Source organism: Nannospalax galili, unplaced genomic scaffold (genome assembly GCF_000622305.1).
Source record: "Nannospalax galili isolate Female #2095 unplaced genomic scaffold, S.galili_v1.0 scaffold525, whole genome shotgun sequence".
Taxonomy (NCBI): Eukaryota; Metazoa; Chordata; class Mammalia; order Rodentia; family Spalacidae; genus Nannospalax; species Nannospalax galili.
This window is the reverse complement of record NW_008353937.1, coordinates 1529325-1541567: the sequence shown is the minus strand read 5'-3', so window position 1 is coordinate 1541567 and position 12243 is coordinate 1529325. Positions and strand designations below refer to the sequence as shown.

The window sequence follows — 12243 nt, the reverse complement described above, 5'->3', positions numbered from 1 at the left end:
AGGCGGTGCGGAGTCTCCGGCGGGCTTCGGCGCTACCCGGCGGCTGGGCGGCTGAGGCGTGCGGTCGGGGCCGGTGTCGGGCCCAGGCCGGGGACGGGCCTGGATCGGGGCGGCCATGGCGGACACCGCGGCGGGGCTCCTGTCGCTGCCCTCGGGGCTGCTGGAGCTGTGCGCGCTGCTGGGCGCCCCTCGGGACAGCCTCCGCGGCCTCCAGCAGGTAAGGGGCGGGCGGGGAAACTGAGGCGGGGGACATCCAAGGGCGGGGGCGGCGGGGGCGCATCCGCAGTCTGGGGCCGGGACTCTTCGCCGCGTACCCCGCCGCGCGCAGGCCCGGACGTCCTGCAGAGCGGCACGCCAGCTGCCGGGTTTTGCGCCCGGGCTCCAGCCATGGTCAGGTCGCCCGGGGATGCAGGACCGTCTCCTCTTCCTCCTTGGGGGTCCAGCGGGACTTGGACCTAGTGATTAGGTGATGCAGGGCGGGTCCAGCCAGACCTGACCGGGTGATAAGGTGATGCAGGACAGGCCCCTCCTCCTTCCTGGGGACCCCTTGGGGAGGGTCTAGCTGGACTTGACCAGTGTTTAGGTGATGCAGGACGGGCCCCTCTTCCTCCCTGGGGACCTCCTGGGGTGGGTCCAGCCAGACCTGATCTAGTGATTAGGTGATTCAGGATAGGCCCCTCCTCCTTCCTGGGGAAACCTTGGGGACCATCCAGCTGGACTTGGACCTAGTGATTCTGGTGCTGTCCCCTGCCTCTGCTCTCTGGATGCCACCTGGGGAGGGTGCTGACCCCGGGGACCCCCAGTTCACGGCCAACTGGAGTGAAGCATCCGGGACAGTGACTCTCTGATCCCCTTCACTGCACAAAGTTGACCCCAAGGGTGGGGTCTGCACAGAAGAGTGAGGTTTTGGGTTTTAGAAGCAACCACCAGCTTTGAATATTCTGCATTTAGTGCACTGAGCCTTGAGCCCTTCTCTGCATTCTGGCCCTTTCCCTTGTCTGTGCCCCAGCAGCCAAGACACATCCATCGCCTCTGTGCCTTTGAGAAAATCTCATCCCCCTGATTTCTTTTCCTGTGTTTTCACTTTTTCTTAATTCTGGAACCCAAGTTTTCTTTTGACCCAGCATGTTTGTGAAGGGTCATTTTCTCTGGAGATTTCCCTATAGTGTGTGGCCAGGTATCTGGAACAAACCCTCATGACAGCTCTAGAAGGTATGGGTATTGATTGGTTGATGGCTGACTATCCAGGGAGGCAGAATGAATGTCACCAAGGAAAGCCAACGGTGGCTGGTGGGACCAGGGAACAGCATCAGGCCTTGTGGAAGTAAATTCTGCCTCTCTCACTTTTCCCTGGAGTGTAGGTGTCCTCTTCAGGGCTCCTTAACCTCCCCTCACTGATTGAGTGGGTTGTCTCTGCCTTTAACTTACTTTCTTTTTCTTAGACTAGGAAATGACCTGGCTTCCCTCGTGGTCTTCCGGGCAGCTCTTCTTTGCTTCCTGGGTGTTACAGCTTGCTTCTAGCCTGCTCTGTGTGCACCTTGGAGAGCTGAGTCAGCTGCAGTAGTCACAGTGGTGCTTTCCAGAATGAAGCAGGCAGCATCCTCCTCCTAGGTCAAGTGAGAGAGGGCAGTTCCCCTTTAGTTTTTCTGTTGTTTGTTTTGTTTTCTGAGACAGGGTCTCCCCATAGCCCCAGCTGGCCTGGAACTCACTATGTAGACCAGGCTGGCCTCAATCTCACAGAGATCTGCCTGCCTCTGAATCCTGAGTGCTGCTGGAATTAAAGGTGTGTGCCACCACGCCTGGCTTCCAAGACTTTTAAAATAATTTTAAAAAATATTTTTATTTTTGTTTTTTGTGTATTGCCAGCATGAATGTAAGTGCATCTGTGTCATGTGATTCCCAAGGAGTTCAGAAGAGGGCATTGGATTCCTCTGGAACTGGAGTTACAGATGGTTGTTAGCCACCATTTGGGTGCTGGGAACCGAACCCTGGTCCTCTGCCATCTCCAGCCCTTAAGATAATTTTTAATTTTACTTTTTCTTTTTGTCTTTTTGAGACAGGGTCTCCCTGTAGCCCCAACTGTCCTGGAACTCATTATGTAGACCAGGCTGGCCTCAAACTCACAAAGATCCATCTGTCTCTGTCTCCCAAGTGCTGGGATTAAAGGTGTGCGCCACCATGCCTGGCTTAATTTTTCTTTTTAAAATTGGCGTTTACCTTGGCATGGTGGCATGCTCCTAAGTCCAACCCTTGGAGGCAGAGGCAAGAGGATTGTGAGTTTGAAGTCGGACTAGGATACAAAATGAATTCAGGCCAGCCTGGGCTGTAGAGAGACCCTGCCTCCAGAGACAAAGCAAAACAAATAAAAAGAACTTCAGGACATGGTGCCACAACCTGTAATCCTAGCACTTGGAAGGAGGAGGCTGGAGGATCAGGAGTTCAAGGCCAGCTTTGGCCACATAGTAAGTTCAGAAGGCAACCAGGGCTACTTGAGACCCTGCCTCAAAAACATTACCCTTCATCTGTGATCCATCTGTAGTCCTGTTTGGTGACACAAGAAACAGAAGGCCATAAATATAAGTATCCAGCTTAAGGTGGGGGGACATTTCTTTTTTTAAATATTTTTATTTATTATTTGCATTTTATGTGTATGAGTGTATTGCCTGCATGTATGTGAGCACACCCATGTTGTGCAGTGCCTCGGAGGTCAGAAGAGGGCTTCGGATTCCCCTGGATCTGGAGTTAAGGACAGTTTGAAGCCGCCATGTGGATGCTGGGAATCGAACCTGGGTCGTCTGCAAGAGCACTCAGTGCTCTTAACCACTGAGCCATCTCTCCAGCCCCAGAGGGACCTTTCTTAAGTAGGGGGTTCTAACTTTTGTTTTCATTTCTTGGGTGGGGGTGGGGACGAGCATTGATTTTGTTGGGAATGGTGGCAGACATTCCAGAGCTGGTCAGTCCCTGTGTGAATCACGGTGGTTGGTTGCCATTTCCAGATTTCTCCCACCCCTTGGCGGAGGACAGATCTCTTTATTGGTTGCTGGGATGTAAGGGGGTCCACTGTCAGTGTCACAGCACCCTCTGCCTCATCCTGGAGTGGAGATACACTTTCCTGATCCCAGTGGAGCATTTTCTATGGGCAGCACTGCCCAGCAGAGCTTCGTGGGAGATGGTACTCATTAGTATTCTTCATCTGAGCCATCCAGTACTGTAGCCACTGGCCACACGTGGCCATGAATCCCTGGAATCCCTGAGGGACTGGCTTTTACGTTTCATTTTGTTTTAATTTATTGAAATTTCAATAGCTACCTGTTGTGACTGTGTTGGGTAGCATAATCCCAGAGCATTAAATAAACAAACAAACAAAACAAAACATGGGGGCTGGAGAGATGGCTTAGTGGTTAAAAGCACTGGTTTTTCTTCTAGAGGACCAGGGTTCAAATCCCAGCACCAACATGGTGGCTGACAATGATCTGAAACTCCAGTTCCAGGGGATCTGATGCCCTCTTCAGGCCTCCTTGGGCACTGCATGGCATGGGTGCACTTACATAAAAGTAGGCAATACATTCATACACATAAAATAAAATAATAAATAAAATGTCTTAAAAAGAAAATAGCAGTGGACAGCTAGTGGAGGAAACACTGAAGCAGGACAGCCTTCCCCACCGTCCCGACTAAAGGTAGCACTTCGGCAGGACACTGCCTCCCATTCTTTCCGCATCCGTAAACTTGGGCCATTTTCCCATAATGCAGTCATCCAGTTCAAACTGTTGCCTTGCTGTTTAACGCTGCAGTGGGGCTAGTCAGCTGTCTTCACAACTGCATAGAATTACTCAAGTGACAATCCAATCACGCACCTACCCATCCCCTCTGGAAGGCATCTAGGTTGCTGTGGATATCTTTCCATCCCGGAATAAACAAAGCAGCAACAAATGGTGTCCCCGAAGCGGCTGCTCATATCAGTTCGGTGGTCAGAATGAACCAAGTGGAAGACGTACCCATCAAGAGCGTCCATAGCTTACATGTTACAGGTTGACACGCTACAGCCACCCTCAGTGCCAGGCGAAGAAGACATGTCAGTGCCACAGACTGTGCCAACACAGCCTAACCTCTGCCAACCCAAGCTGGACACTGAATACCAAGGGTTACTTCCTGCACTTCTGTTTATTAAATCTCTACTCAATGGCTGTCATTCTAAAAAAAGCTAATTAAGGGGGTTGGAGAGGTGGCTCAGCAGTTAAGAGCACTGACTGCTCTTGCAGAGGACCCGGGTTCAATTCCCAGCACCCACAGGGCGGCTGTGAACCGTCCTTAACTCCAGTTCCAGGGGAATCCAAAGCCCTCGTCTGACCTCCGCGGCATTGCACGACACGGGTGCACTCACATACATGCAGGCAATACACTCATACACATAAAATTAAAATAATAAATATTTTTTTTAAAAAAGCAAATTAAAAAGTAAAACCAACAGCAGCCTAGCTCACTGAGTCACAGGTTTATTGCTAAGTTTTGTTATACAGCATCGCTCCTCACTGGAGGACTGCGTGTCACTAGGGAAATGGAGAATCATACATTTTTAAACATTTTAATTTTATGTGTATGAGTGTTTTATCTGCATGTATGTAGAACTTGCTTAGTGTGCTAAGCAAGCTCTTCAGGCAAAACCATGAAAGGCTGCTTCTGGTTAACATGAGCCCTATCTGAGCCGTAGGCTGTGCGGTGCTGGTTTGCTGATGGGATCCCCGTGGACCTCAGCAAGTTGATGTGAAAGCATTGTTCAGTCAGGCCTATGACAAGGTGGGGTTCACACATGGCGAGAGGAGGATGCGGCATCCTCAGGCTGCAGTGCCCAGTTCAAAAACCCAGACTCTTCCATCCTCACTCAAGAAATTGTAGGTAGAAAATCAGGGTTTTTGGAAACTAGCAGTATAAGTTTGAAACCTAAAAGGGACCCCTAATCTGCAGCGGGTGTGCAGGGAGGCAGTCCAGTGTGTGGGGGTGAAAGGCTTAAGCTGGGGCAAGAGCCTGAGAGCTGTCTGCCTTTGCTGCAGGTGGAATTTTTCACGTGGACGTGGCCCCAGGAGCCCGGAGTCCACTCGGGACTCTACCCTGAGTAAGGAGGGGCGAGGTGGGAGCGGTGAGGACCCAGGGGAGAGTGCAGAGGGAGGCTGGACTCTGAGGGGCCCGAGAACAGCAGTCCACATGTTGCTTGGAGCAAGCTGGGTTGCTCTGTGACTGATGTGTAGACTTTCCCATGTGGCAGTGCTTTTCTCCCTCTGCATGGCTCTGACTGAGGGTGGCAGAGACAGGAGCAGGTTCTCAGTCAAGGTCGGACCTGAGGACTCTGGCAGCCGAGTTTCAGAGACCTGTGTCTGGAGACAGGGACCATGGTACTGGCCTCCGTCCTCACTGGAGTGCGTGTCCCAGAGATGAAGCAACTGAGGGCAGAGCTTGATTGAAATGGCACACGTGACTGGTGACTTCAGTGTCTTTGCTGACTAAAGATGCTGTTCATGTAAAAATCTCTTCAGGAGAGTGCTCTCCTTCCTGCCTCTGGTTTTTTGTTTATTTGTGAGGCAGCTGACCTGGAGTTCACTAGACCAGGATGGCCTGGATCTCACAGAGATCTGCCTGCCTGTGCTTCCTGAGTACCGAGATTAAAGATGTGTGCCACCACACCTGGCTGAATGTTTTTGCATTTACTTTATTTATTTATTATTGTGTGTGTGTGTGCATGTGACTGCTATAGCATGCATGTGGATATCAGAGGACAACTTGTGGGAGTTGATTCTCTATGTCACCATGTGGGTTCTGGGGACGGAGCTCAGGTTTTCAGGCTTAGCAGTAAGCGCCCTTTCCTGCGGAGCCATCTCATCCTCCCCACCTGTCACTTTTTTATGAGACCCTCAGCCCAGCTGACCTTGAACTCAGCATGTTGCCAGGATGACCTTGAACTCCTGATTCTCTTGCCTCCATCTCCGAGGTGTTGGGAACACAGATCTGTGCCACCACACCCTGCAGATCCTTTGGCTCTTACTAAATAAAGACTCGAGTGTTCCTTTTCTGCTGGTCGAGGTCCCCTTGCTGTTGGCACAGTGCATTCCTCCTCACCTGGCTCCTAAGGCATCAGAGACTGCCCTTCCCTACTGCTGCCCGGCTACTTCATGCGTTCTATCTCCTGTATATCCAGGGACTCCTGAGGTCCATCTTTAACTAGCTGAGCGTCTGAGCCACTTCTTGTGGTCTGTTTTCTGCTTTTGAGACCCGAGTCTTGCTCTGTCTCCCTGGCTAGCCTTGAGCTCTCAATCCTCTTGTGTCAGGCTCCCCTGAGTGTGGGAAGATGGATGTGCCAGCGTCCCCATCTCATGGACTGTATGTTGCGCTCAGCTTTGAGATCTCTGAAGCCAGCTGGGCAGCACTAGATGTTCAGCCAGCTTCACAGTAGGAACTGCGCAGGGCATCGTCCTTAGGAACGCCATGACAGGCTCAGTAGTATTCTTTTCATTCCTTGGGAGGAATAATGGACAAACCAGAGGTTAAACAACTCCTGTACCTTGAGTTTATTTGTTTTACAGCACTGTGCCTGGAACTCAAGGCCTTTAGTATGTGAAGTACGCCCTCTGCCACTGAGCTACACCCCAGCCCTCCAGTTTGAGTTTAAACGAATGTGGGTTAAATACCTGTCCCTCTTTTACTGCTTCCAAGGGGACTTGTGGCCAGGAGTCTCTTCACTCTGTGTCCTTCAAAGTCTCTCCCACCCCTCTATTCACCTGCCCAGATCAGCAGGGATTGGATGTAATATGAGCGATATCTCAGGGGGCTTAAAGGGTGTGGTGCCAGTTAAGGTGTTTGTACAATGTGACAGAGTAGAGAGCCCTTTTCAGTGTTTGCCCTCCCCTACCTGGTGCAGGGCTAGCAGAGTGTGTATGTGGTGGGGAGGGGACCCTGCTGGCTGAGCACTTGGCCATGGGTCCCCATATTTGCTGTACTCAGTCAGGAGAGGGAAACTCTGAGATTGCTCCCAGCAGTTCAAGGCAGAGCCAGCATTTGAACTCAAGTCTGTGTGGATTACAGAACCCAGCTCTGAACTCTGGTTCTTTGGGCCGTAGGACCAGTTGTTTCTGTCCCTGTTTCACAGCTGAAGTCCCAGGCTCTGAGGGTTTACATGATTCACCAGAACATAGGCCTGGGCAGTTCCTAAAAGAATTGTAGCCTGACCTGAGTGTCAAAGGACAAGGTTCCTCTGCTGGAGCCTGTGCCCGTGGTGGGGAGGCAGAGACATGCAGGGGATGCCTACCTCAGAAGGGTGTCACCAGAGTGGATACCTGCAGTGACTCTTTGTATTTTTTGCATTAATGTGTTATTCTATGTGGGTGCACATATGTATGTGTATATAGTGCATATGTGTATGAAGGCCAGGGGTTGATGTTGCTTTCTACCTTATTTACTGAGGGTCTCTCACTGTAGCTCACTGATTCAACTAACCTGGATAGCCAGCTTGTCCTGGGGATCCCCTGTCTCTTCACCCCAAGTGCTGGGATTATAGATGGGTCACTGGGCCAGCCCAGCTTTTATTTGGGTGTTGGGGAATCAGCCCTCCAGGGTTCACACCAGCAGATGCTTTACCCACTGAACTGTTTCCCAGCTCACATGCAGTGACTCTTGTCTCTCCTTAGGTCGCTCACAAACGAGGAATGAAGAACCTTTCTTCCCTTGCCCCGGAGGTTCTGTCTGTCTTCGTACCTCCTTTCACCACAAAGGAGGACGGCCAGGTGACCGGGGCAGTCTGCACCACTCTTGGCAAAGCCAGGAGGCGCTCCTTCCGGAAGAAGAGAGAGAAGCCCCGGACGGAGCCCTGGAAAGGCCCCCTGGGGGACTCAAAGGGACCCGATTCCGAGGACATCAGCATCCCAGGTGGCGTGGACCTCCTTGCCCTACCCCAGCTGTGCTTCCCAGGTAAAGAGCCAGCGGTGGCAGACCTATAGTGGCTTTGTGCTGGCTCCTCACCAAGTGGTCTGCTCCTAGAGGCCTTTACACCGAAGACAGTGGGCCCTCCACTGTCTCTGTGTCAGAAAACAGCAACGAACAAAGCAACACAGGCAAACAACCCCAAATTGAATCCTGTGATCCAATACTAGAGACAGTCTTGCTCAGTAGCCCAGGCTGGCCCTGCCTCTGCCTCTGCCTCCTAATAGAGGGATTGCAGGTGTGCTCCTTGTACCCTGAAGGAATCAATCGTCTGTGTCTGGGGAAGTTAAAGCTAGAGGCCCATAGAGGGTACCTGCACCTCCCTTTCTGTCCCCTGCTTCCTGTTTATTATAACAACAGGCACAGGTTGCCTTCAGTCCCCATGCTCACCAGCGCCACCCCATGACGCTCTTGTTTCTGGGCTTCATGTCTCTACTGTGTTTCTTTCTTTCTTTCTTTCTTTTTTGTAATATTTATTATTTTTATGTGTATGCATGTATTGCCTGCATGTAGGTAAGTGCACCCATGTCGTGCAGTGCTGCAGAAGACAGAAGAGGCTGTCGGATTCCCTGGAACTGGAGTTACAGACAGTTGTCAGCTGCCATGTGGGTGCTGGGATTCAAACCCGGGTCTTCTGCAAGAACAGCCAGTGTTCTTAACTGTGGAGCCATCTCTCCAGCCCCAGTCTCTGCCGGTTTTAAATGGCTGGTGTGGCAAACTCAGCCCAAGGACTGGGCTCAGGTCCTGTTTCTAGCTCCCGCAAGAGCCCATGCCCTTTCCTGGCTGCAGGAGTCATAACCAGAAAACAGATGCTTGTCAGTCTGCTGTGCCCAGAAGCATGGTCCTGGATGACCCTGTGTCCTTGCTACTTCACCACATGTTTCCAGGGGAGGGACTACAAAGAAGGTGCAGGTTGGGGATGTTTAGGGGTAGGGAGCTGGCTGTAACAGGACCCAAAGTATCAGAGTACTAGTAGGTAAGTGGTGAGGTGTGCTCTGTACCCTAGGACAAAGTTGGCTCGAGGCGTGGCGAGTGGAGGCAATCGATGTAGGCTGAGGCCCCCATAACAGGGTTTCCTTTTCTGTTCTGCCTGCAGGGGGTGTGTGTGTGGCCTCAGAACCAAAGGACGATTATGTGCATTTCCTCGTGCTCACAGATGTCTGTGGAAACAGAACCTTTGGTGTGGTGGCCCAGTACTACCGACCCCTGCACGTAGGTAGATCTGTGGCTGTCCTTTGTGCTTGTGGTGGGCCCTGTTCTGTGGTGGAACACACAGGCAGTCACCACCTCGGCCATTTTAACGCATGTGATTCAGCCATGGTGTGTGTGCAACCACTGTCCAGTTCCAAACATTCTCACCTCCCAGCCCCACACTTACCCAGCTCTCACTGCCCGCTTTGCTCCCCCAGTCCTTGCAACCACTCCGCTGCTTTTTGTCTCTGGATTTGTCTTCTGAACATTGCTCTAAATGGAACTATCTGGTGCTGGTCCTTTTGAAGCCGAGCCTGTGGTCACTAAGAGCCATGTCCTGTGCATGTTTGTGTTCTAGCCGCGTGTCCTTGTTCACCCCAAGGCTGGAGGTCTCCAGGGCAGTCACAGGCTTCCTCACCCTAGAAGCCCAATGCTGTGTGGTGGGCACTGTAGGGCCTGTCTGTGTGGATGGGAAGGCTGGGGCTGTGGTGGCCCCTCCCCTCCTGTTGTTCCTGTACTACAGTGTGCAGCGCCACCAGCACAGGAGGTGACCTGTCCTCGTTGCTTTTGTTTAGGACGAGTACTGTTTCTACAATGGCAGGACCCACCAGGAGCCCACTGTGAGCTCTGCGGGCCGCTTCGTTCCCTTCGCAGTGTGCGTGGTGTCCCGGTTCCCCTACTACAACTCTCTCAAGGACTGCCTTTCCTGGTGAGCTGGGGCCCCTGGAGTTGTCACCAAGAGCTAGGTCTGGTGGGCCCAGAAGCCCTGTGGAGACCCTGGGGCCTCTGTCAGTGCCACGTGGACTCAGGATGGCAGGAGAATGAGGCAGCACTGAGGGCTTCAGTTTTGTTTATTTTTCAAAAAGAGACATAACTGGGTGTGGCAGTGGATGCCTTTAATCCCAGTACTTGGGAGGGAATTGCTGTAAATTTGAGGTCTGCCTGCTCTACATAGTGAGTTCCAGGCCAGCCTAGGCTACAGAGTAAGAACCTATTTCAAAAACAACAACAAAATAATAAGCAAATAAAGTAAAAATAAAAAGAGACAAATATCGAGAGACACTCTGGGCCTTGTGAGCTGAGAGGATTGGCTGTTTGCTGGGTGTGTTTAGAGATGTTCCCAGCTGCGCAGAATCTGGGCAGCGTTCACATCTATTTCTGCTGCTACTGAGCAGGAATTCTGAGAACAGAAAAGAATTTCTGAGGGCTGGAGAGGTCAGTGGTTAATACACTGGCTGTTCTTGCAGAGGATCCGGGTTCAATTCCTAGCATCCACATGGTGGCTAACAACTGTCCATAACTTCAGTTCCAGGGGATCTGATGCCCTCATATGACCTCTGCAGGCGTTGCATGACATGGGTGCACTTACACACACGCAGGCAATACACTCATACACATAAAATAAAAATAATAAATATAATATTAAAAAAAAAGAATTTCTGAAAGACCAGAATGGCGCCTGGTGGGGCTGGATGGATGGATGCCTGTAGTTAGAGGCTGTGAGCTCTGTCTGTCTCCCTCCCACCTGTTCCCTCCCCCTTGCTGGTGGAAGTACGTGGCTGAGGACCGGTGCTCCCTTGGAGACAACTGGAAGGTGTGCTCTCTCCACCTTCTTGGGCTGCTTCTTGGTGCCTCTTCTGCGGCTGGCTCATCGCCTGTGATTGGCGGCACTCCTTCCTCTGGGTGCCAGTGCAGACATGTAACATAAGAGGTCACTGCTGTGTCCCGAGTCCTCTCCTGCCGTGGTCATTGCTGTGCTGTTGGATGTAGAAAACAGCCAGGGAAGGGAGAATGGCAGACGTGTGGGAGCTGGGAGTGGTGGTGCACACCTGTCACCCCAGCCCTCCTGGCTGGAGGATCAGGAGTTCAAGGTCATCCTTGGGTAAATAGCAAGTTTAAGGCCATCCTGGGCTACAGGTGACCCTGCATCAGACAACAAACAAGTAGCCAAAATGTGTTATGTTAACAGGCTTTGCGGACACACATTAGAGGGAATATGTCCGGGTTTGGGGAAAGTAGAATATAAGCAGCTTTATTTTACCTTGATACTACATTTTTATAATAAATGGAAATATGGAGGAATATTGGATTATATCCACCTCCTGACATAAGCCTTGTGGATAGTTTTTTTGGTTAAGTTAAACACAAGTGGTTAGAGTGGAGGTTGTCTTGCACCGAGCTGGGGAGATGTGTCTAGTCCCACCAGGTAGAGAGTGATAACTGGCTGTGCTTCCTGGGGGCTGCTTGACCAGGAGGGACCCCAGGGGCGTTCTCTTGGTACCATAGACCCTCACTGAGCCATGACCTCTGGGCTCTTGTCTGGTTTCTCAGGTGTGGTTACTTTCTCTCTTGGTGCGACGTCCCTCTTGGGCCCAGCACCTCAATAGGTATTGAATGAGCAAACAAGGAAGCGAATCAGTGTAGTGTGTTGGTTAGAATATGCGCTGGATTGTTTGTTCCTGAGGCTCTTGAAGAAAGGTACTCCTAGCACCTGCCCTTCTGAGGATGTGGCTGTTGTCTGGACAGTCACCTTCCAATCTGCAGGTTCAATGTTCACAGGCACCACATATCCAGAATACTTGAAGAAAATCTATACATTACATGTATAGACTTCTTTTTCCCCAAACAGTTCAGTATACCGGCTGCCTTCACAGCTCCACACAGAATCAGGCATTACAAGTCAACTACAGATACTTTAAAGCACATTGGAGGCTCGTGTGGGTGCTGAATAGGGAACCTGAGCATGTGCAGGAGTCTTGAACCCCTTGGATACTGGGGGTTGCTGCACTTCCACATGCAGACTTCCAAAGATCAGATTTATTAAGGTGTAGTAGATGTATTGCAATAAACACCCATTTCAGCATCAGATCAGATACATTTTGGTAAATGTGCCCTCGAGGAAGGGATGTTTTCATTCTTTGAACTCCCTCCTTCCCTTCAGTCACTTCCCCATCCCTCTGTCCGAAGCTGCCGCTTACCTGTTTTATTTTATTTGCTATTTATTGATTTATTGTTTTTTGAAACAGTCTCTCTATGTAGCCCAGTCTTACTTCAAACTCAGGATCTTCCTGCCTCAGCCTGAGT

The 12243-nt window shown here is 51.1% G+C and overlaps 1 protein-coding gene across 2 annotated transcripts in view; it reads left to right on the top strand.

Moving 5' to 3' along the window:
* The first annotated feature begins 6 nt into the window (after positions 1-6).
* Positions 7-12243, top strand: part of Dennd3 (DENN domain containing 3) — a 62340-nt gene continuing 50103 nt past the window's right edge. For both annotated transcript variants that reach the window (XM_029555001.1, XM_008851050.2), the window contains exons 1-4: positions 7-217; positions 7677-7956; positions 9065-9180; positions 9735-9868. In XM_029555001.1, coding sequence (XP_029410861.1) covers positions 116-217; positions 7677-7956; positions 9065-9180; positions 9735-9868 — 632 coding nt within the window. In that variant the 5' untranslated portion in view covers positions 7-115. The remainder of the gene's footprint in view (positions 218-7676; positions 7957-9064; positions 9181-9734; positions 9869-12243) is intronic.